The following is a 25,943-nucleotide window of genomic DNA, read 5'->3' on the forward strand; positions in this document are numbered from 1 at the left end:
ATTGAAGCAGAGTCTTTCAATTTAAACCTGATTCAGCTAATTTAGCTAGTCAGCTTTTCCCAGAAATCCTGTCTTTGAATCCTGAGTGCTGGGAATATGAACTCCAGTCTTCAAGCTTGAGCAAGAAGTATTCTGCCCGCTGGGCCATCTTCCTAAGCCCCTAATTTTACTTCTTAAAATAGTTAGGATAGTAGGATTATAAAATAATTTTTGTCTTCTGTATATTTCTGTTGAAAGATTCTTTGTTATTTTATCCAAGAAAAAAAGACATCCTATAATAGAAAGATAAGCATTTATACTGTACTAAATTTTCTGAGTTTATTGATAACACCTCCATTTCCCACAGGCTGATACAAGCTTTCTTAAACCAAACCTGGCAGGCTGTAAAAAGAACAACAAAGTGATTAAATTTTATCAGGAAAACATCCTGCTAGTTTAAAAACATTTTTTAAAAAAAGTAAGTAAAATGACATAAAACAATAAATGCGAGATGACTGAATCCAGACCATTTTAAAGTGGCTACTTTTTTATTTATTTTTTTTTAAAGAGAAAAGGTGAAAAAAGATCCCAGTAAGCTTGCAATTTCTAAAGATTAAACATGATATTTCCTGGATTCAATAGTTCCTATCCTTTCACAAGGTGCACAACTGTTGCTTTCCAAGCCTATTAACGTGTCAAGGCAGATGTAATTAGAATGGGGTTGGAGAGAAACCGCAGAGAAAGGGAAGTTAGAGGCCTAATGTATAGTGTTTCACAGTCAGTGAAACAGAAGTACACGTATTAGAGCGGCTGGAGAGTTTAAGGGCTACCCACTAGCACAACTCACAAGCACCCCCCAGAAGGAACCTTGGATCCTCAAAGGCTATGGTAGTCTTATCTCTAAATAGTCAAGGGAGCATTATCATCCTGCCCCAATCTTTAATTTTTATATACACAGTAGCAACATACCCCTTTGTTATCTGAGATTGTTTAGAAATGAAGGCCACAAGTATGTTATGTGGTTAATAGCAAGGAATTTGGAAAGCCCTTCATAACCTGTGAAAGTGAGTTCAAATTTCAATCCTACCACCCACTTGAGAGCTTCAAGACCGTGGGCAAAATTTTTATGTATAAAATTTCTAAAATTACACTCAATGGTTCACTGGATAAGAATGAAATAACACCTGTATATTACATTACAATGGCCAAATATATAAAATGTTAAAAACATATTCTTTTTAAAAGCAATTATGAATAGAAATCTCAGTAATTTACCCATTTTTTTTCTCCAAAAGCCAACAGACAGACACAATAATACCTTTTTCTGGATTGTTGTTCAGGATCACAATTACAAACATAAATAAGAAAATGATTTTAAAAAAAGTTTCCAGAGACTACCAAATAATTATTTTACAGACACATACTGGATATGACAGTTTGGTGAGAATTTAGGTTTACCAGATTTATTTACCTTTATGCTAATTATATCTAAACTGTCTTCATTCATAGTTAGAACCAAGTTCTTTCAACAATCCTCTTATTTTCTTAATGGGTTGACTCTAACTAAGCCTAAGTAAGCCATGAAAACAGAAAGAAACACAACTACTTCAAAGCAGCCTGATCAGCTTTTTAAAAACAAAACAAAACATAAACATGCTTTAGATTCAGGCAATCTTTGGTTTAAATCCACGTTGGGCTAGTTGGCAACTTTGTGCAATTATTTAATTCCTCCAAAACTTAATAGCCAATGAATAGCAATTACTTTTATATAACTAGTTTAGTTTATTAAAATCATAGTAAGAAAAGATGTTATTACTAAGAACATACGCTTTTAATGTGTTATAGGGTCACACTGGAGATATTAAGATTTAAAAGAACACAGTATTTACTGTCCAGAGTTTCTGGGCCAAATGAAGAACAGATACTCAGCAAAATCATGTGAAAAAGGATAAGTAGCTTCACTCCCTTTCAAGGTGAAGTGTTGGTGGTTTTTGCTTTTTTGTTTTTCTGTCAGAGGTGATATTTAGTCTAAGAAGACAAACATGAACTCAGGAGCTTCAAGGCTAACTGGTGAAGCTGACTTGGTCAAATAGAAAGTAAGTGCACATGGACAAATCTACTACAAGAAATACAAGTAGGGGTCTGGAGTGCAGCCGTCAGACAGGGAGGAGAAACAATCCCTCAACACAACACAATGTCCCAGTAGACTGAAGAAAGAGCTGGAAGTGATGTAGAGTCACAACATACAGAGTCTATCATCAAGTTAGAGAAGGAAGTTCACTGAGAAATAGATACTTAAAATAAACCTGATCCCTTCAGCCTACCATCAAAGATGACCTGGATGGGAGAATGGGCAAACCAAATCAAGAAAATACAGTGGGGTCTAGAAAATTGCAGCAACTAACTTCAAGTGGTGCTAAGACTGGAGAGTGAAGCAAGGCAGTCTTGATAACCCTCAGATACTTAGGACAATCACCCAATTTCCAGTTTGGATGAATGGCTCAATCATGAAGTTGTAAGCTAACACGGTGATGACAGAAACAATTTCAGGCACGTTATTTTTGTAACTGTAAATTCGCTTAGTCTTTATTAATGTTTTGTATTGTGTTTGAGCAGAGGCTGGAAAAACAAGAGCCACTTACTTTGAGACAATAGTGTGGTTGGTGTTCCACTACTGGTTGATTTATTTTTCTATAACCCTACATGGAAGAGGCGGCCTGCCTTAGACATCCATTGCAAACAACTAAGCAGATCAAATACATGTGAAAGGTCTAAATTATAACGGCATCAAATGGAGAAAAAACTATCAGCCTTGTAGTATCCTGTAGTGAGAAACCAACCAACCAACCAACCAACCAACCCAGCTTGCTTCCTAACCCAGGCCTGTGAGGCAGGAGAGCACTGCTCACACCTTTTAAGAATTAAAACCGCAGGCTCGCACTTTTGGAAGAGGATCAAGATGTTCACAGTTGTCACAAAATTCTACTTTCGGGAAAATAATTTAAAAAAATCTAGTTCTTATAATTACAAAAGGTGCAACTTAAAACCCAAAGGCAGGCTAGCTCAGAACTTTATATATATATGTGTGTATATATATATATATATATATATATATATATATATATGTATATGTATTCCCCCAAACATAACGTTGATTAGACTGCAGAACTATTTACTACACACACACGGACTTCAGATGAAATCATGGAGCACCCAAAGTTTTAAAAGGCTTTTTGAAAACTACTCAGATTTCCTAACACCCAGATGCCAAATGGCAGCCGTATCTATCCCTCCAAGCAAATGATACGCACACATGCATATATTGTGTGGTGAAGGAGAGGAAAAGGGCCACACCCAAAGTTCAGACTTCCACAGTGAAGTGACACCAAGTTTCAGAAATCTAACTGTGGCTATTTTGGGCAGCGAATTTCACGGTTACCGAGCCCTCCGAATCCCTTCCGTCTCCACCGGGCCGCACCTTCGCGAACTCGTTCCTGACCCTTAAGTGCTGGGGCTACTTCTCAGGACCCCGCAAGGCCAAGATGGAGAAATGCCGGGTGCAGAAGGGGGCTCGGCCTGTCACGACCGAGAGACGCCACCAAGGCGCCTGATACCGAGGGGGTCAGACAGGCCCCGGCCGCCTCAGCAGCACCGCGGTTACCTGGCACCGACGGGCCACGCAGATCCAGGCCCCTCGGCGTCCAGGACTCCCCGCCGCCCGCCCAGCTCCCGGCGCGCTGGGCTTCACGACCACCCCAGCGCAGCGCAGCCCCGCTCACCTTGGCCACATAGTCCTTCACCTCGTCCAAGTCTCCGTTTTTCAGGGCCCACATGAACTCCTTGTCGCACATGACTGCAGCGGGTGGGCCGGCGGGCCGGGCAGAGGCGGCGGTTAGGCCCGACGAGGGACACGAGGAAACGACGTGCCTCAGGCCGCCGAGCGGGCGAGACTGTGGGCCGCGGCTAGCGTTCGGGCGGGAGAAAGTTCTTTTGCAGCCGTTGGGCCCAGCACAGCAGGTTCCGCCTGGCTGAGGAGAAGCAGGACGCTTACACTTCCGGTTCACGCCCCGCTAGGGCCCGCCTCCGACTTCCTCTTCCTCTTCCTCTCACCAGAAAGCTCTGCTCCGGACCCCGCCCTGACTGCTTACCACTTGTGCGCAGGCGCATCATCCTGGCAGGCCAGGGCAGAGTAGAGGCGTGGTCCAATGGGCGGGGCCGAGAGGCTGAGTAAAATATTCCAGGAGGTCAGGAAAATCAGAGGCTAAACCTGGGGAGGTGTTGTATGAGTGTAAGACACTCCCGCTCCGCTCAGAGGGGAAAGTTAGTTCCCAGCGCTCACTTCTAATAATGTATAATAATAATGTATAAAATAATAATAATGATGATGATGATAATAATAATAATGTGTTTAGATTATCTCTGTCTTACTTTCCCGATTTGAATTAATAACAAAGGCAAACAAAAAACCAACCCACTTTCAAAAGAGAATTTCATCTATGCATATATGTTTTGATCAAATCCACTCTTGAGTCCCTTCCCATCCACACCACCACTTTTCCTTCCCAACTTTATGTGATCTCTCTCTCTCTCAAAGAACAAAACAAAACAAAGCAAACCAACTTATTTTTTTTTTAATGTGTATGACAGTTTTGACAGAATATATACACTTATGTGCACCAATGTGTGTAAGTCCCGGAGGACGCAAGGGTAAGCACGATATCTCAGCTAGAGTCACAGACAGTTGTAAGCCTTCCTGTGGGCTATCTGGGAACAAAGCTGGAATCCTCTGCTAAAGCAGCCAGTGCCCTTACTTCTGAGCCATCTCTCCAGCAATTCTCGGGTTTTTGTTTTGAGCCCACTTAGTGCTTCCTGGGAGTGCATGCCTGTAGCACCTCCTGGTTTGTTTTGTCTTTAGGCATCGAACTGCATTCCTAATCGTAGACATCTATGACTGGGTAGGGCTCTCTCCTCTCTTGCTCTTTTCTCCTCTCTCTGCCATTAGCATTCCTGGCCTTTCTTCTCCCTCCCCTCAACCATGCAGTTTGTTTGGGACATCCACTAGAAGGAAATAAAAAGGAAAGATTAAGGTTTTTTTCCTCAGGAGGAAATCTTCAGCACATAGTTGAGACAACGGTGTCAGTATGCTTAATTTTTAATTGCATACTTATGTGCATGTGTTGTTGTGGGCATGAGTGTGCTACAGCGTACATGTGGAACTCAGAGGACAACTTGTGGGCAGAGTTCTTTACTTATACTATGTGGGTCCTGGTGACTGAACTTAGGTCACCAGCAGCCTTTGTTGCAAGCATCTTTCCTGGTCGAGCCATCTTGCCAACTCAATGTGAATTTAGTACATTAGTCTAATCTTTACATTCTGTGGTGGGAAATACTTCAGTGTGTGATGGCAACTAAAAAAAGAGGAATTTTCCTGACCATCAAATGACAGCTAACAAAAATGTGTAGCACTGGCTGGGCCGTGGTGGCGCATGCCTTTAATTCCAGCACTTGGGAGGCAGAGGCAGGCAGATTTCTGAATTCGAGGATAGCCTGGTCTACAAAATGAGTTCCAGGACAGCCAGGGCTACACAGAGAAACCCCGTCTCAAAAAAAAAAAAAAAAAAAATGTGTGTGTGGTTTAAGAAGCAGTTACTTTTGGAGCTACAGAACTATTTTTTTGAAGCCAGTTCTAATCTTGGGATTTGACTGAAATATCTTGGAATTCAACCACATGGTGAATTCTGTCTTACAATCCTAATGATTCAAATGTATGTGTATACCCAAGAACACTGAGCAAAAACAAAACAAAACACCAAAAAAAAAAAACCAAAAAAACAAAAAAAATCCAAAAATTACTGGAACTATTATGCATATAGGCTATTATTTATTATTCAGTAAACAAACCAAACTAGTTTATTTCTGCACCACAAAGTACAGAGTCTGGAAGTGCACGGTGGACTGAAATGCACAGGTTCTAAAGTATTGGGTGCACCCTGGCTGGTTTTGTGTCCTGACCAGCAAGTTGCTTAACCCTTTTGCTTCGAATTTGCAGCAAAATGATGCTGTTTGGTGAGTATGTACACATTTGGTATCATCTAACAGCAATAGATGAAGACTTCACATCACAGAGAAAAACTCCAAATAGTTAAGAGCAGCTTACACTGTTACCGCCTTTACTTGAATTCTGATGGTTGGGAATACAAATCCACATGTCCAACAATGACCCCTTTCTGGAAGGAAACTTCAGTTTAAAAAACAAATGTGAGGTGAAGTTTGGTTCCTCCCAACCTTTCCCAGTGATGTCTGAGTTACAGGGCATGGCTGCTCTTGGTTTGTCACTAAGCAAGACTTTCTCTATGAGACCTGCTCTTAGGGACAGCATTTCACTCTAATGTCTTAAGCTTAGAATATTTAAAATAGGATCTTGTTTTATAGATTCGAAACTTAACTAAGTCTCCATACTCCCTGGTTCTATAAATGGCTTCACTGACTATCCAGTCACCAAAACCAGAAACGTGAACATCACAATAGCCCCAGCTATTCCCAACTTCTCCTAACCCAACCGTCAAAGACCCTCCACATACTTCGAAGTTGGTTGACTTCTTGAAGAGTTCAGTATTGTTCCCTACAGTTACCCAAGCAGACAGAGAGGGCCTTTTAGCTAATCTCAGTTTTATTTTCAAAGTGTTCCAGGCGGTTTTTCACTATTCTGATTTTTCACTGCTTTAAGCCCAAGCAGAGCACCCACTGCTTGTTCTAAGCACTCAGTAGCTTCCTAACGTATGGCCATCAGATCAAGACACTCTGTGATCTCCCCTGGACGATCTCAACCCTCGACACTCCCTTAACCACGGCTTCTTGAGTTTCCACATATCTTACCTTCGGTCATTTGCAGAAAAAGCCAGCCTATGTCCGTTCTGCATCTTATTTCCCCGTTTAGGATTCCTTTTTAAGTCTTGCTATCTCTTTTTAATCTTTGAAATTTACATGCAGATTTTACCTTTAGGCAAGGCTTCTAAAACTACTCATTTCAACCCTATAGCATATATATTTTTTCAATTTTCAGTGTTTAGCCCAAAGATTTTCATCTTTTTTTATTTACCTATTTTGAAAGATCTTTGTGGCATTCAATAAATGATTATTTTTGTCTGTCTGTATGCAATTGCTCTTCCTGAATTCTTTGTCGTTGAGTAAGTACATGTAACTATTTTGGCCTATCACTGTGAGTACCAGTGACATGAGTCATCATGAGGTTGGCTAGCTCAAGACTCTGTAGAACCCAGTTTTTCTTTCTGCTGTAGCAATGGATAACATTCAACACAATGATGACATAGGCAGCCAGGCGTCCGGGAAAAGCATATGTACAGAGTTCGCCTCATCCTATGATGAATATGTAGTATGAATGAGATAATTTGTTGTTTTAACCACTGAGACTTGGATGTTTACTCCTGGAGCAGCACTGAGCCAATCTTGATTAATTAAGAAACAATTTCCAGTTTAGGGAAGGAGTGAATAAAACCGGTGAATGAATCACTTTAACTTAGGGACCAGGTAGTGCATTGAAAGGAAATGATAGAAGCCGTGAGGATGGTGATTCACGTTCATAGGAGCAAAAGATTGGGAAAGACTCCCATGAGGCCATGGGGAAGCCTGGAGGCAAATAATGCAATCCGTATGCTGTGGCTACAGCGCAAGAGGCTGGAAACAGAAACCCAGTTCTCTGTGTTGGTAAATAGTGATAAATAAATTACACAAAACAGTACAGGCAAAGACCGGCTTAGAAAATAACTGTGCAGTTTGCAAATAAACATGCAAGTGAGCTAAGAGATGCCTCCGCAGTTACGATGAGTACTGTTCTGGGGGCAGGGAGTTCGGTTCCCAGCATCCAAGTTGGGTGGCCTAGAACTAATTGCCTGTAACTGCAGCTTTAGGGATCCAGTACCCTCTTCTGTTCTTCACTGGCACTGCCACTCATGTGTGCATTTATATGTGTGTGTGTGTGTGTGTGTGTGTGTGTAGTTAAAAAAAATGTTTGGTAAATGAAATCAATTATAGGGAATCAAAATGTAGAGATATGAAAAACTCAAACAAGTGTTTTCACTTTCAGTTATTAAAGACAGGCAAAAAAAGGGTGGAGAGAGAGAGAGAGAGAGACAGAGAGAGAGAGAGAGAGAGAGAGAGAGAGAGAGAGAGAGAGAGAGAGGGAGAATGAGAGAGCAGCGCACAAAGTCTGGTTAGAATGTGGTCTTGTGGACAAGATCTCCTTGTAGATTAAAGTAGATTTCAGAGAAACGTTTCAGTAATGCAAAATGGCACATCTATTGCCTGCCTAATAGGCTGAAAGAAACAAGAAGAAAGAAATGACAATGGCTGGGGTTAAGTCACATAGAGCTCACTTGGATCAACTGTAGAAATAGCTGACTGAAGTTCTGAAAGGGAGGCCAAAATACCTATCAGTCATATTATAGGAAACTGTGGATAGCCTTGAAATGACTCAAGGCCTCTTTCTCTGGGCACAGAGACTAGTTTGAGAAAGTTGCTTGATCTCTAAGGACCACATATTCTCCAATACTTACTCAAGATGGCAAGTTAGATTATGGAAAAGAACCCTCCAGGAGGATGTAGCTAAGAACTGCCAAAAGCCATGGGACTGGAGGAGGAAGATGCTGTAGATTAGAACTGGGGCCTAATCAAAGTCCGTTCCCTTCCCCAAGGAGCTCCTTGCAATGCCTGAGCAAGATTGCAAAATTGCCATAGACTATAATTGGTGTCTCTATCCCATTCTTCCTCTTTCTGAATGCCAGTGGTTATTGTGGCTATCATGTTCCCACACATATCTGTGTACTAAGCACAAGGGAAAGGATACTTTGTTACTTGTGTCTTTGTCATGTGTCTCCATATCAACAAAAGGCACACAAATCCTACTGTGAGACCCTGGAATTTCAGCTTCATGCTCTTTTGCCCTGTATGGTTTATTTTGTTTTTGTACTCTTGAAGATTTGATTCTAGGGTCTTGCACATGCTAAGCAAACTCTCTATCACCTAGAAATGCTCCCTAGCAAGCCTGATACTCTATAGACAAGCTCTTTACCACTGAACTATACTGCCCAGCAACCTTGATACTTAATACCATAAAACTTCTTGGGTTACTTTCCTCAGAAGAAATATACATTTATTTTGCATATGGGAAAACCCCATATGCATAACCCCAGTATCTAAGGATCAAAGGGCAAACTAATTACCAATATTTTTGCTCACGTTTCCTTCTTTGGGAAGGTCACTTTGGTATCCAGGGCTTAAGTGGAGACTTGCAACTAGTTCTGACAAGTGAGATGGATGCACAACATTTAACATTTAATAAAACACCTAAGCATTTGATTGCTGTTGTGGGTTTTTTTCTAGTATTCTTTTTCAAATATAGTGGCAACCACCAGCCTAGGTTCAAGATTCCCTTGCTACCCATAGTAGATGTGGAACATTATTGGGGAATGTTCCATTGAATGCCACTAAAATTTCAGGCATTGTAAACTATAGTGAAATAACATCACATCTTGAATAATACAACTATTTGTTATCTATATCTTGCATTATCATGAAAGATATCATAAAGTAATACAGGATAGAGAATCTAAAAAAAAATACATTTATTTGTTATGGTTCTGAAGGCCAAAAAGCCCATGGTCAGATGGTGGTATGGTTGAATTCTCGTGAGGGTCTGTGGTTGTTTGAATAGGTTTGGCCTCCATAATTTCATGTGTTTGAATGCTTGGCCATAGGGTGTAGTATTGTTAGGAGGTGTGGCCTTATTGGAGGAGATATAGCCTTGTTAGAAGTGTGTCACTGAGGAGGCAGAGGTTTGAGGTCATATATGCTCAAGTTCTGCCCAATATAAAAGAATTTAGTATCCTCCTGGCTGCCTTTGGAACAGATGTAGAACATTTGATTCCTCCAGCACTATGTCTGCCTGAAATCTGCTATGCTTTTTGCCATGATAATGATGAACTATTAAACTTCTGAAACTGTAATCCAGTCCAAATGAAATGTTTTCTTTATAAGAGTTAACCCTAGTTAAGAGGGGCTGGAGAGATGACTCAGTGGTTAAGAGCACTCACTGCTCTTTCAGAGGTTGCAGGGCAGTGGTGGTGCATGCCTTTAATCCTAGCACTCTGGAGGCAGAGGCAGGCAGATTTCTGAGTTCGAAGCCAGCCTTGTCTACAGAGTGAGCTCCAGGACAGCCAGGGCTACACAGAGAAACCATCTCAAAAAATCAAAAACCAAAACCAAAACCCAAAGCAAAAAACCTAATTAAGACAGAAATTGGTACCTGGGACTGCAGTATTGCTGGGATAGGCCTGAATGTGCTTTTGTTTGGAAGAATGTGGATTTTGGGGCTTTGGATTAGAAAGTTGAACTTAATGGGCCTTAAGGAGAAGCACAGAAGACTGTGTAGCTGAGGGTGATTTGAACTGTAGGAGTCTGACTCAAGAGATTTCAGAGGAGAAAAAAATCTAGTATGCTGCCTAGAGATCATTCTTGTGATATTTTGGTGGAGAATGTGGCTGCTTTATGCCTTTGTCTGAAGAACCTGCCCAAAGCTAAGATGAACAGATTTGGATTAATTATATTGGCAAAGGAAATCTCAAAACATCATAGAATAGACTCTGTCCTGTGATTTGGCCCATTTTCAAGTTTCACTCTGTTGTTTGTGGGAGGCCAGCATTAGCTATATAGAATGGTCAAAGAAGGGTTGTCAGAGAGTGAACATCTAAGGTGAGACAAAGAGCAACTCACCCCCACAGAAGAATGCTCCAGCAGATGGTGCAGCCACCACAGAGGTCAAGGTAAGCATGGACTTGGTGGAATCAAGGATTGGGTTGGCTCTGATAATAGAAATGGGTAAGTTAAGAGTCCAGGCAAGTTGTGATGATAATTTGGAGCTGCTGAGTTGTTATAAGAAGAAAAACACACTTATAAAGTTTTATTAATACTTTTCCAACATGGTGAGAGCGACCACAGTGCTGAAAGGACACTGAGACCATGTACAAAGTCTGTGGGAGTGCAACATTCCATTTCTCATTTATCTGAAATTCTCTTTTATTCATGAATATGAACATGTAGACTTATTATCTAGACTTAGTGTCTTGATCATCTAGTAGTTTTATAATTTTATGTTTTATGAAGATCCGTAGTGGGTTGGATGGGAAATGTGCCCTGTTGATTTAGGTATTTGATCAGCTGATCTCCAGTTAGTGGTGCTGTATGTGGAGGTTGTAGAACATTTAGGATGCAGAACTTTGCTGGAGGAAGTACATTGCTGGGGACAGTTTTAAGAGTACATAGCCTCATCACACTTCTAGTTTGTTTGGCTTCCTTTATGACAGAATGTGACCATCCAACTTCCTGCTCCGGACGCCCACTGCCATGGTTTCTGTCCTTATCATTACAAACTCCATTTCTGGAACTTCAAGCCAAAATAAAATCTTTATTCTATATGTTGCTTTTGGTCAGGTATTTTATCATAACAGCATAAAAGTAACTAATATAGGTCTAAATGTATTGCTTTAGACAAACATATAATAAGATAAAGCAAGCTGTTTTCCCTGTTATTAACCTACACCTGCTTAGAATCACATAGGTACCACCATTAGCCTTGGCTGGTACCTAAATGTTAAATTTGCATTCCTAAACTTAAACTCAAGAAGCCAAATGCTAAGCTGCTTTATACAGTTGACAATGATGGGTGAAATGGACCCTGAAGAATGACCTTAGATGGATGGATTAAGAGTCTCAGGTGTATGTAGCTGACAAAGTTTATTACTCTGAATTGACACACCTAAAGGTCTCTTTAAAGAAGCTGAAATGCCACGTGAGTATTTTTAAACAAGCATTTTCCTTCTCGATTCTCTGATCACATAGCAGTATACAGACAGGGTGAAGCTGCTCAGGTGAATCAGGAATAACTTCCCCAAACAAGCCTGATGTTAGAGGGAAGTGAACTTTCTATTCAACTTTACACACATCAAACCATATATACATTTATAACTTTCTTGACTACAATAGTTCTTCAATGTCTCTCTTTTTTAATTTACTTACTTAAAAATACATATGTGGTAGGGGAACCATATTTTGTAAAATTGATATTATAGGGTACTAGGATATGTAGACAAATAGACATTAATGTGTGTAACTAATATTGGGTAATTAATATTGTGATTCACTTTGATCTGGGTAGACTCATCCATAGGTTCTTGAGCAGCATTCAGTGCTTCCTGTTCTAGAGGAAACCCAGGATCCGTATGAGGTGACAAGAAGAATGGTGTTCCATAACGCTGGGTCCTTTACTGTCAGCTCATCAATACCTTCCCATGGTCAACAGCAGAGGACTCTGGTTGCTGGTGCCTCTTTCCCTCCCTCCCTCCCTACTTCCTTCTCTCTCTCTCTCTCTCCCTCTCCCTCTCCCTCTCCCTCTCCCTCTCCCTCTCCCTCTCCCTCTCCCTCTCTCTCTCTCTCTCTCTCTCTCTCTCTCTCTCTCTCTCTCTCTCTCTCTGTGTCTGTCTGTCTGTCTCCCTCTCTCTCTCTTTCCACCTCCCTCCCTTCCCCCCCTCAAATTCCATTCAGGACATATCATGTTTCTTCCATGATTTCTTTTCCTACTCAATTCTCTAGGGTAATAACCATGGAGAAAGTGAAGTTCCTTGAGAAATGTTCAAGGGCTTCAATTCTTCAGTGAACTCTGAAAGTGAGTTGCAGTGTTCTATGGAAGAGCTTATAGGTTTTTATGAGCTTTATATCAATTCAAATTTCCATGAATTTTGTTTTTACAAAGTAAAGTAAACTGTCCAAGTCACCAATAATGTCTCATAAATATTAAAACCAGGAAAATATGCAGCAATGTGTGCAACTCATTTATAGTGATGTTATATAGCCAGGAACATTATATTTGTGTTTTAAATATCATAGAAGTATATTTTTTGTCTATTCTTTCTTAGATCAATCTGTTGTAAAAAAATTGCTCATCCACAAGCCATGATATTGTTGTTCTGAGAAGTAAATTTATTTTATTGTGGTTTGTTTTATTTTCTATTCCTAGGCACCATATAGGAAAATTCTAAACAAACTATATTTTTTCTGGTAAATTGGAAGAAGTCCCAATTGTATAATAACTAGTTCTCTACTCTTCTAGACATGCCTGATGAGATTTACTGTTCATAAGGGTAGGCCAGGTGAAATAAATACTGCATGCTATAATATGAGGTCATAGTGTTGCAAATAAATACTTGGCTAATATGCTGTGCAACTTGTTACAGAAGCTCAGATATATTATCTTTAAGGAAGAAGACTATGGACAGGAAGAAGAAAAAGAATAATGATAAAAATATTTTATTGCTTTAAAGACTGTCAGATGTTCTCATAGTACTTTACCTGAACATCATGCCTGTAGTACTCAAGGTAGCCTGTGTTGTTACGGCATCTTGCAGGTATAGAAATGAAACATGGAGAGATCCTTCACTTTGCAAAGCTACAGGTGGTGACAGTGAATATTTATCTTGGCTTTCAGACTGTAATAGGAAAACGTGGGGCAGACAAGCACAGTGTAGTGGAAACAGGGGTTGAGTTTGTTGAATCAGGTTCTAGTACACATAACAAATACAAAAGCTTCAGAATTTTCAGAAGAGATCAGAGTACTCTTTCACCTCCCTCAGTTCAGGATGGGGAATGAGTTCTGGGGTAAAATGAAAACTCAGGATCAATTTTGTGTCTTAGTAGACCTGAGAGCTGGAAGATTTCATATACATATGTATATGTGTACATGTATATGTATAATATATATATATATATATGCAAAGAATAGGAGAAATTGTGGGCTAAGAAAGTTGAATCTAGAGGAATTATCAGAAAATTTTTATTGGATATTTCATTTACATTTCAAGTGTTACCCCTTTTCTGGTTTCCCCTTGTGGGGGATAAATTATTTTGTTGCAAGGAGCTGCTATAGACATTGTACGGTGCTTACCAACACTGCTAGCTTTACTCACCAGCTGTCAGGGCATTGTCTCATCCTCAGAACCTCACCCCCAGACATTCACCATTGTCCTCCAATGTGCAATTACTGACAGTTGAGAAAGAATCATTATTTAAAGCAAACAAAACTGAATTAAAGACAGTATGCCTGAGTTTACTTGCTGATTCATGGATTTTATCTCAATATCACCTTTAACTATTAAAGTACAGTATCAGTAACTGTAGGCTGTTGGTTTCAAACCTCCTGCAGATAACAAAATACATGAACATCCCAGTCTTTTATATAACAATGCCATAACAGTCACATTGCCCCAGCTGAGTCCTCCCTTTTTTTCCAGGCATGCCAAAACTTTTGACATCGAATCATTAGACTATCATCTATGAAGTTCATGTTTGAAAAAAATTTACAAATGAGTTACAAAAGTTGCAACTCCTCTCCAAAACGACAAAAAATCATTTGTGTAATATTGTAACTAAGTTTATATTTTTTGTGTTGGATACTTTTTGTTTCATGTAACTGTGTCCCTCAGGTTTCACAGGCCTGCTAGATTACTTACAATTAATACAATCAATGAAAATGTGGTCTAAATAGCTTTTTAAAGTATATTATTATGGGAACAGTAAAAATAAATCTGTGCGTGTTTCTTACAGTGTGTGTGTATTTGTAGTATGCCTGTATCTCTGTCTGTTTCCATGTGTGTATGTTCACAAATGTATATGCATGCACATGCGTGGAGATCCAAAGTTGACTACTTTGTATATTGAGGCAGCCTTTCTCACTGAACTTGGGCTCATTGTTTCAGCCAGTTGCTCTGCCTAGCTTGTGCTGAAATTTCAGACAGGTCACCATGTCTGGCTGGCTTTTATGTGGTTCTGGAGATCAGAATTCTGGTCCTTGTGTTTGTCATCCAAGTGGTTTACATACTGAGTTGTTTCCCTGGCCCCTCAGCAAGAAAGTAGTAATTGAAGCAGAAACTTTTCAAGTTTCTAGCTTTTATAAGCCATGTAGTTATCTCTAGACATGTAAAATGGTGTTATAATTTTTGAAAGACCATTTGTCTTTGACTGTGGCAGCTGAAGTAATTTCTGTAGCATTCTGAGGAGATGCTCCGTGATAGAATGGTACTCACAAAGGCTGGGACCCCCCTTTCTGAAGTATCTGACCTCTCAGGAGAGTGAGACAATTAAACACATCCTCTGAGAAGGAGGCATATGTATATTTTGAAATAACAAAAATAGGGGATTTGCCGGGCGGTGGTGGTGCACGCCTGTAATCCCAGCACTCTGGGAGGCAGAGGCAGGTGTATTTCTGAGTTTGAGGCCAGCCTGGTCTACAGAGTGAGTTCCAGGACAGCCAGGGCTACACAGAGAAACCTTATCTTGAAAAAACCAAATAAAAAAAAACCCAAAAAAACAAAAAGCAAAACAAACAAACAAAAAACAAACAACCCCCCCCCCCAAAAAAAAACCCAGGGGATTTGAATGCTTTTATTGTAATGAAGCATTTGAGGTGAAAGATACACTGAATGCTCTGATTATATCATATGCAATGTATGCATGTGTTAAAGCATGATTCGGTGTCCCACGAAGATGTATAATTACTATGTAAAGTGTAAAAGAGCCTGTAGGTGGTGGTGCAAAGGCAGCAGGAGGAGAAATGGTGTCATGGTGACTTTCTGGTGAAGGAAATCAGTCCAAGAAGCCATACTTTGACCATTCTTTTCTTCTAGCTCCATAATTACCATTTAGACCTAGAAAAGAAATATAATGATGGATGCAAATCTCTGCGAGAACTCTTCAGGAACTTAATGAATTTTTAATACTCAGACTTAAAAAAAAAACCACCATGTTCATCAAGGAGAAATCATTACTGGCCACTGTGGTGGACATTTGCTGTTTTATTTTATGTTGAAATTTTGGAATTGAAGGAAGCAAGCTTGTCTGTAGCCAAAGACGGCTAAAGCGCCAGCTGCTTGCTCTTCCAGCTTCTGTTTGACTTGTGGACCATGCGAGTCTGATGGAGCCAGTGATGTGGGGACTGAGAGAGGTAGTGGCCACTGGCTGCGTGGGACCAGGGTGTTGGGAGAGAAAGTTTTTTTTTTTTATTGTTTTTCATTTGATATATTCTTTATTTACATTTCAAGTGAGTTTCACTTTCCTGGGTACCCCCTCCCCGAAAGTCCCATAAGCCCTCTTTCCTCCCCCTGTTCCCCAATCTACCCCTTCCCTGTCCTGGTATTCCCTGACACTGCTGCACTGAGCTTTTCCAGAACCGGGGGCTACTCCTTCCTTCTTCTTGGGCATCATTTGATATGTGGATTATGTCTTGGATATTCCAAGCTTCTAGGCTAATATCCATTTATCAGTGAGTGCATACCATCAGTGTTCTTTTGAGCCTGGGTTACCTCACTTAGGATGATGTTCTCCAGTTCCATTCATTTGTCTAAGAATTTCATGAATTCATTGTTTCTAATGGCTGAATAGTACTCCATTGTGTATATATACCACATTTTCTGTATCCATTCCTCTGCTGAGGGGCCTCTGGGTTCTTTCCAGCTTCTGGCTATTATAAATAGAGCTGCTATGAACATAGTGGAGCACGTGTCCTTACTGCATGCTGGGGAATCCGAGGTTTAGAGGTGATGGTGGCAAGAGTAGCAGCTTCATCTCCCTCTGTCCAGCTCTCACAGGAGTTCGGAGGCCTCCCTGTTTAAAATACAGTTCATGTATTTGTATGTTTGTTTATTTGTTTGTTCTCACATCAACCAGAGTTAGGTTGTGTTGTTTCTAAGAACCCAGAGGGATATGATTATGTTTGGCAAAGTTACTTTAACTGTAACAGAATAAGAATATTTGTTTTAAACATTAAATTCATCCATAGCAGTAGTAATACTAACAATAGTTAATGATCCTTGAGGGCCTACTATGTGCCAGGCATGATTCAGTGTTCATCACATTCATTAACTCATTAACATTCATTAACATAACTCAATGTACAGATGGCAAAAAAAAGCATAGTTGAATCCAAGCATTTTGACACCAGGGACCATTCACCTAACAGCTGTCAAGTAAAGATCTCCCTACTTTGCTAGGAACTGCTCACCGCTACTTCTCCTGACCCCCTTATCACCCAGTCTTTAGATTATATAGGGAAAGGTCCTCTATCTTATCTATTCTGAATGAATGAAAGGATAAAGTGCTTCACGAACACACCACTGCTCATGCAGGATAAAGCAGGGTATTCCTTTATTAATCCCTCATGTATTCATTCACGTACTTTGGAACAGTCTGTGCTTAGTAGATTCCTCAAATGGACCCTCCCCTCATGAACTTAGCCTCCAGGTAGTTTTGCCTTTGAGTAGTTCTCTCACTGAAGGTGGAGCTGGCCCAAAGACCTGTTAGGAACCAACACAATGCAGTGATGAGATGCACTGCCGTAACTGGTTTACACAAGACTGTAATCTTTATCCTGTTCATAAGCCACTTCCTTCCTTTCTTGCACATGCTGACAAAGGTAAGCTGTCATAAAACAAGCTGCCATGTTGGAGTAGCAAAGAACTGAAGACCGCTCCCAGGCAGCCAGGAATAGAGGACCTCATTGGGATAGCCGTTGAAGATCTGAGCTCTGTCAACCACTATGTGAGGAGGAATAGGTCCTTCCTCAGTCAAGCTTTCCGATGAAACCTCAGATCTGCCCAACACTCTAGAGACTTGTGAGACATACTGAAATGACACCTAGTAAGCTATGATTGCCTAGGGCTCCTGTTCCACAGAAACTGCAAGGTAATGATTGTGTTGCTTTACGTTTCTGCGTTTGTTGTAGTTTGTTATGTAAAAATGGAAAATCTATGTAATTCTTTCAATGTGTGTTCTACTTTTCCTAGGTAGACCAGGTCCTTAGCTCCATGGGACTTAGGCCAGAAGTGAACATGATAACTCCAGGTAGTAATTTTTGTTCTGGAGAGATGGAACATGTGATGTAACTGAGCTGTTCTGCTACCATGTAACATGCTTACTTAAAAATAAAAAAAATCAATCAGAGTAAACTAAGATAAAATTTTAGTTTCTTAGCAAGCATATCCATATTTTGAGATCTCTGGGTTGGCTTATGGCCATTGGGCAGGACAGGGTTGATTCTGGTACATTCCTGTTATCACAGGAAGTCCTATTGGGCAGGGATACTACTGAGAATGGTGGGGAAATTATGCTGGTTAGTTTTAGGTCACCTTGACGCAAGCTAGAGTCATTTTGGAAGAGTGAACCTATATTAAGAAGATGTCTCCAACTATTGGTCTATGGGCAAGCCTATGGTGCTTTTTATTGATTGATAATTGACGTGGGAGGGCCAAGCTTACTGTGGACAGTACCACTCGTGGGTTGATGGCCCTGGGTGCTATAAGAAAGCATGCTGAGCAAATCCTGATAGAACAAGCAAATGAATAGCACCTCTCCATGACATCTGCATTAGTTTTGTTCCTGCCTTACTTGAGTTCTTGTTTTGTTTTCCTTCATTAATAGATGCTATCCAGCAGCATAAGATGAAATAAACCGTTTATTCCCTGAGTTGCTTTTGGTCATGTTTTATCACAGCAACAGAAACCCCAATTAACGGAATAGGTTTCTTTAAATTGAGAAGCTAGGGAAGACTTCTTTAATAGGGAAATATTTTGGAATAAAATCAAAGGAGAAGAGCAAGTACCTGGTCTACGAAGGCCCAGGGATGGGTGTGCTCAACTGAAGGGCACTAGATGCACGGACATGGAAGGTAAGGAACTATTGTGATGTGTTTGAAGACAGTGTGTCTGGGAGAGAGTCATCAGGAATAAATTTGGAAGGGATCCAGATAGTCATCTCAGAGGGCCCTGAGAGATGAAAAGAAAAAAAAAATTCTATCCAAGTCCAGCTTAAAGCACAGGCCACTCCAGAGCCCACTGAGTGACTCATGGGAAGTCTCACACCAGACAATTGTTTGCATCTTATACAGTGGCAATTGAAATCTCATGGAGAAGAAGGGCCTCAGGATGTGCTTGTGGGGGGAGGGGTCTCATGAGCCTTGTGAATCCCATGAGCCTTCCTTTACACTCCATGAAGAACTGCTGATAATCCAGATCTTGTAAAGATTTCCTCCTGGTCACCAAGATTTTCTTTTTTTTAATGAGGATAGTTTCCTTTTAGATATTTATATCATAATTTTACGTGCTTCTTTTTCTTCATACATCAGTGAAATGATCTCCTTCATGTAGATTCTGTAGGCTCCATTAGGACTTTCTGTGTTCCTTTGCTCAGTGCTGTTCTATAATGCCTGGCATTACAACACCAGCAGTGACCAGTACATATATAATGACTAACAAACCAATGACAGCAGCCATTATAAAAAAAAGAAACACACCGGGCATGAAGTATGTGTCAGACATTAAAAAAATGCTTCATATATGTGAATTCGACAATTTCTTACAATGATCATATAGAACAGATTAAATGATTTTATATATTTAACAGATCTAGAAGCACACGGAGAGGTTAAGTCATTGAAGGTAACAAAGCTGGTGAGAGGCACAGTTGGGAATGGAGATGAATTGATGAATAAATGAACATAGAACATAGATTTAGATATAGAACAATAAATATACATAGATGTTTGCTTGTGTGCCCTTGGCATCTCTGCTTTTATACAAGGAACATACTAACTCTATTTTCATGGCCAGAGTTTTTTGAGGATGAAGATGGCTGATATCCTTTCTTCCTGGCCTTCCTGAGTGAAGGGATTGCTTTGATCTGTAGATAATTGAATGTACAAGACCAGCAACTGGGATGCAGCCAGGACAGAATTGGACAGACCAGAGGAAACAGCAGGTAAAAACATATTTTGGAGCTAAGGAAATTTCAAAATTATAATTTAGCACTGGAATAAAGGAAAAAAGATGGGGCATGACACCCACATATGTGGATCAGATATATATAGAGAGAGTATTTGAAATGAGTATACATTTTTTCAATGAAACAGTATTTAATTTTTTGTTTTTTTAATTTTTAAGAAGAGGGCGTCAGATCTCCTTATGGATGGTTGTGAGCCACCATGTGGTTGCTGAGATTTGAATTCAGGACCTTCAGAAGAGCAGTTAGTGATCTTAACTGCTGAGCCATCTCTGAAGCCTTTAAAGAACATTACTTAAACATGACATTTAAAAAAATGAAGATAAAAATGCACATGGGTGAAAGAATTTAAATTTTAAATTAGTGTCAGTTTGATCACATGCATTTTATTTCTTGGTTATAAAAAACAAAAATGGAATTAAATCCTATATTAAAACAATATAACAAAGTAGATATAATTGCAGGTAAAATACAATGCAATATGATTGATAATCTTATCTCGGTAATAGTCTTTGTCCTCATTGTGGTTTATACAGAAATGATAGCATTTAAGGTCCAGTGCTTCTAAAAATTTATTTTTCTTTTTCTATAACTATGCTTCTATTACCTAATCTATTACTGATCCTGAGAATTTTACCTGACTAAGGCCATTTAAAATAACATAATTTAGCTCTCCACATTACTCCAGAGCCTAAATTGAAAACAAATATTTCTTAGGAAGCAATTACATATATCCATGCTTATTACCTGCTCCACATACACTATAAAACTTGAGTGCTTTATGCTAGCAAGGTTAATCAGAAATTAGTCTTAGCAAAAGTTCTTGTTTGCTGTACTTGTTAGAACAAATAAAATAAAACGATAGGAGCAATATAGTTTAAGCAGTTACAGGTGTATGTTTGCCAAGCCATAAAAATTTACATTTGAACATTCCTTTACTCTGTTTGCATCTGATTATTGCTTAGCCATAAAAAGATGGATTATCAAGATCTTCCATTCAGCTGCAACTTGTCACAAAAGCACATGGAAGAGGATAGAGAACATTTTGAAAAGACTTTGAAAACATATTTTGCTCTCACTTGATACTTAAAACAGCTTCATGAAGTTGCTAACATTATTCTTATTTTTATTTTGGCATTGATAAAATGGAGTTACAGAGAAAACATCCACAGTGCTACAGCCAGTGAAACTGATACAGGATCCAATTTTTTGATTTATCAGCCTGTACATAATGCTTTCTCTATGCCGGGAAGATAATGGATTTGCATCTCGACATTGAGTGTAACCAGATTTTAGGATTTTTTGAAAATGAGTGTCTTAGTTACTTTTCTATTGTTGTGATAAGACATCAGACCTAAAGCAATTTGTAAATGAAAACATTTAATTGGGGCTTATTGTTTTTGAGGGTTAGAGTTTATGGTAATCATGGCGGAGAGGAGTGCAGCAGGCAGGCAGGCAGGCAGGGTGCTGGAGCAATCACTGAGATCTCAGACCTTGAGACACAACAATGAGAGAGAGAAAGAAAGAACTGGGAACTGCATGAATCTTTTGAAACCTAAAAGCCTACCACTGGTGACATACTAGCTGCTACAAGGCCACACCTCCTAATCCCTTTCAAACAGTTCTAACAACTCGGGACCAAATATTCAAGTATATGAACCTGTGGGGGCCATTCTCATTCAAAGCACCCAAAGTATTTAGAAACTAGGTATCCATATTTGATTGGGGTTCAAGGAAATTGTCAAACTGACTATTATTAAGATAAGATTATCAATCATATTGCATGGTATTTTATGTGCAATTATATGCACTTTGCTATTATATAATATATGATATGTGATATATGATATGTGATATATGATATATGATGTATGATGTATAATGTATGATATATGATAAATAACATACATAACATATAACCTATAACATGTAATATATACTATATAATATATAGTATATTTATATAATTTAATTCAATTTTCTTTTTTACAGTCAAGAAATCAAATGCACATGTCCAGATCGATGCTAACTTAAAATTTAAAGAGGGAGATTTGCTTCCAGCCTGGGTGCTCTTCATTCCTTCCAGTGTGGATATGCCCTCTTTCTGATAATTAACATACTCTCTCTGAATAAGTACCTCAGCTAAGTACTGAAGGCAGCAGACCTGGGTTCAAGCTCCAGCTGTCATCACCTGGCTAGGTCGCCTTGAAGTGAATTCCCTTCTTCAGAACCCAGTTTCCTCATCAACAGAGTGGAGGAGCATCAGCTACCCCTTGGAAAAGGTTTGGAGGATGAGAGTGGAAACTACCGTAGTGTCCCATGCCTTCAAAGGAAGGAAGTTGAGTCTGAATGAAAGATTGTAATGGCTTCTCTATTCAGAGTGAGCTCTTTACACTGAATATGGCCGGGGTGGAACTGCCACAGGTGTGGGTAATTTGACGAAAATTTCCTGAAAGATACTAAATGTTTGACTGAGGTCCTTCTAATGCTCTGACAGTAGGGGAGTATCTGGCTGGTTTCTGCTGAGAAGATACAGGAGACCATCACATGTGTGTTGCTGGCAGCTAGGGTTTAATTCTGAACATCTGCCAATTGTGACCTTGTGGCTTTTAACCCAGGGCTATTTTGCGTGATGGCTGAGCAGCTTTGGGTATCTTAAAGGACACAATCCTATCTGGTCAGCCTGACTGAGGATGCTTAATTAGCTAAAATCAGTTTTAGAAACTGAACATTGTTTCAAAATTGTTGCAGTGGGCCTTTAAAAAACATCTGTTTACATAAATGTATCCATATCGTGATTAGTACTGAGGAGTCCTTGGTTGTTTTCTTGGTATGTTTATTATTTGAATCCTAAGATCCTTTTTAGTTATATCTTTCAACCTTGAAGTCTATTTCCCTTCTGATAATGATTAATCTCCAAGAAAGCCCCAAACTGCTTAGTATGTATTGATCTACTTGAACCCAATTAACTTGAGCCCAGTTTCCCCTTTGGGAGATGTTGACATTTGAAACTAATGAGTTGATTTCTGTTGCTATAATATAAACAAATGAGTTTTCCTTTACCTTCTTAGGTTTGCATTTTTTTAAAAAAGTTAAAAAGTTTTTAGTGTGTGTGTGTGTGTGTGTGTGTGTGTGTGTGTATGTTGTGTATGTGTGCACGTGTCTGCATTCATGCCACAGCATCTGTGTAGAGGTCAGAGGACTTTTTGGAGTCACGTCTCCCCTTGCAGCTTTGGTCTCTCTTTGTTTCTGCTGCCACACCGCCTACTGCCTAGCTGCTGGTGAACTTCTAGGTCAGATTGAAATGGCACGTGTGGCAGCTTTTCTTCAGATTATTCAGGTGTAGAATAATACTCTTTCTCATCCATGGGTAAGATTTGCTTTGTGAGAAATGGAAGCATATATAGCAGGTCATTACTGTAATTCTAGAACTTAGGCTAAGGCAGGAGGATTGCCATATCCCAGGACATCCTAGCATACATAGTGAATTGAATCCAGTTCAGCTGGGGTTATAGAGTAAGCCTTGACTCAGATGTCAAAAACTATCAAACAATCAAACAAACAACAAAACAAAGTAACAAAAGGTACTAACTAGAAGGAGGGAGAAAAAGAGAGGGAGAGAAAAAGAGAGGGAGAGACATGGAGAGAGTTGATGTTGTAGCTCTGTACATCCTATTGCAATCCATGCTTGCCAGATTAATCTGTAAGAATTCCACTTTTGGCATAAATTTAAGGTTGGAGTGGAATTCAGTGGGAGCTGTCAAAAGAAACCACGTGTGACATTTGGACCATGGGTGACAAGTTGAGGTCTTGGATGTCCATCTTCAATAACTGAGGCAGTTCTCTATAGCCTCAGATGATAAAACTGGAAGCATTGAGAAATGATCTCTCTATAAGTCCCATTGGAGACTTTTATAATGATTAGAAAATCCCGTGTAAGGAGCAGGCATCTTGCAGGGTAGAGAGTAGTTGGCTCTGCCGCTGCTTGGGTGACATTCCTTCAAAGGTACTACTGAAGTGGCCTTCACTTTGGGCAGAAGTTTGGCTTGGTGACTTCCAAAGATTCAGTATATTCCAAGATGCTTTAGTTTGCTTATCTTTAAGAACTGAACCTGAGAAAATGTCTTGTGTACTCACCGTGTGTGATGAGGACAAACTAGATTCTTCCCGGGCTCTAAGTATGTAGCCTGTGGCATGAGCTCTTGTGGCCTAGATCCACAGTGCATATACAACCCTTCTTAAATTTGAATGTTACCTGCCCTGAAGGGTAAAGGAGAAAGACGGGAACTTCTATCACCATGTTGCCCTCTCAATTCTATCCAAAAGCTAATGTTTTAGTGGCTTATAAAATAGTACCAATCTTCTTGCTGACATTTTAAAGTTTATGAAAATAGATAATCCACATTGTAAAATGGTCCCAATCTGTAAGTCACAGGTGCCAATTTTCCTTTGGAAGAAAAAAAAATGCAATCTGAAAATTTTCAACTTTTCTGGAATTTCTCATTGTACCATGATTTCACTAGATGGTATTTGTAGTCACTGCAGCTTACAGACTGTTTGAACTTCACATATCTCTTAGAATTGTAGATCTTAGGTGTAGAATCCCAAAATTGTTAGCTCAGGAATCTTCTACCTCTAGATCAGCTTCTTTTTGGAATCCAATATTGGCTAGATCTCAGGAGAGGGCACTGAAGGAGCTGAAACATTTTCACTTTTAGATTCATGAATCAACACATTCCTCAGAGCATGAGCACAGGGCCAAATGTAATAGTATTCAAAGCTATTTCCAAAGTACTTACTTTCCCAGCAACCCAAATCACCCTCTCCCCAAATGGATGTTCTTGTAATAACAGCTTTTACTTTGGAAACAATGATTATTTGTGGTGTAGGTAGCCAAAACTCAGATATCATGAGAACTCATTTTCATGAGGACAAAGGCCTTTGTATTGTATCTCCAGAAAATAACAGTTTAGCAGTTAGCCGAACTCAGTAATATTTTTGTTAGAGCAAATGAATTGTGAGCTATAAAATTTCAAATGTCTCCTATCTGTACTTCTAATGGTGAGAGAGCCCCCTGCTGGAAAAGATGGATCTTATGTGTGCAATAGCAATGTATTGCATCTTACAAATATTTCAGTTAATTACTCATTACTAGACTATGCCATACCTTATTGATAAGGCATAATTAAGACTCTGTTATGAATTACCAGACAGAGAAGGACTCAAGTAGTTAGATGTATTAAAGACAAGCAATGGGTTCAACCCTTTTAGATAAAAAAATTCTTAATGGCATTTGGATACATGTAATATAATTATTATAGATATGTTTAACTAAATAATATTCTTTATTAATTCTTTAAGATGTTAGTAAATGTGACCATATTTTAATACCAAATTACTAATATGTCATATGACTAATATAAGCATCCCAGTCAAATGCAATTTACAAATCAATTTGATACATATACTGATTATATATAATATATATACATATATTCATGTAGGAGAATAATCTTCTTTTAGATACATAACTAAGTAATTCATAACAATTACTTGGTGCCACTTTGACAGAATCAGGATAGAATGTTAGTTTTTATAATTAGTGCTGCAATGATGAAACTTTTCCTCACCTTCCACTCACCCAGTTTGACACAAGCACATAAACACTCAGCATAGGATTAACCCTTAATTCTTCAACATTATTTCCCTCCCTCATCCCTCCCTCATTTGATCCCTCCTTACTTCCCTCCCTCCCTCTCTCCTCTTCCCTCCTTCCTTTTCTATCTTCCTTCTTACTGGACAAAGTTTTAGTCAAAGGCCAGACTGTCCTTGATCCCATAGAGATATCTTTTCCTCAGCTTCCCACATCCTGGGATTACATGAGATGCTGAAGGAGAGGGATGCTGAGCCAAGGCGATGGAAGAGTCATGCTTCAGGGGTGATGGCGGAAGAGACCAGCAGCAGCTCATGTCTCCCAGAAGAATGCGAGCTCATTCAGATGATGCACTGGCTCTCAGTGCTTGGAGATTGTTGAGGAAGTAAGATTTTGGAAAGATTGAGTGGAGGAAGTG

At 39.5% G+C, this 25,943-nt stretch overlaps 1 protein-coding gene across 1 annotated transcript in view; it reads right to left on the bottom strand.

Moving 5' to 3' along the window:
* The window catches only part of Mtpn (myotrophin), a 30,908-nt gene extending 26,860 nt beyond the window's left edge, over positions 1-4,048 (bottom strand). Inside the window, exon 1 of the mRNA XM_052173446.1 lies at positions 3,759-4,048. Coding sequence (XP_052029406.1) covers positions 3,759-3,830 — 72 coding nt within the window. The 5' untranslated portion in view covers positions 3,831-4,048. The remainder of the gene's footprint in view (positions 1-3,758) is intronic.
* Between the last annotated feature and the right edge of the window lie 21,895 nt (positions 4,049-25,943).

Source organism: Apodemus sylvaticus, chromosome 2 (assembly GCF_947179515.1).
Source record: "Apodemus sylvaticus chromosome 2, mApoSyl1.1, whole genome shotgun sequence".
In the NCBI taxonomy this organism is placed as follows: Eukaryota; Metazoa; Chordata; class Mammalia; order Rodentia; family Muridae; genus Apodemus; species Apodemus sylvaticus.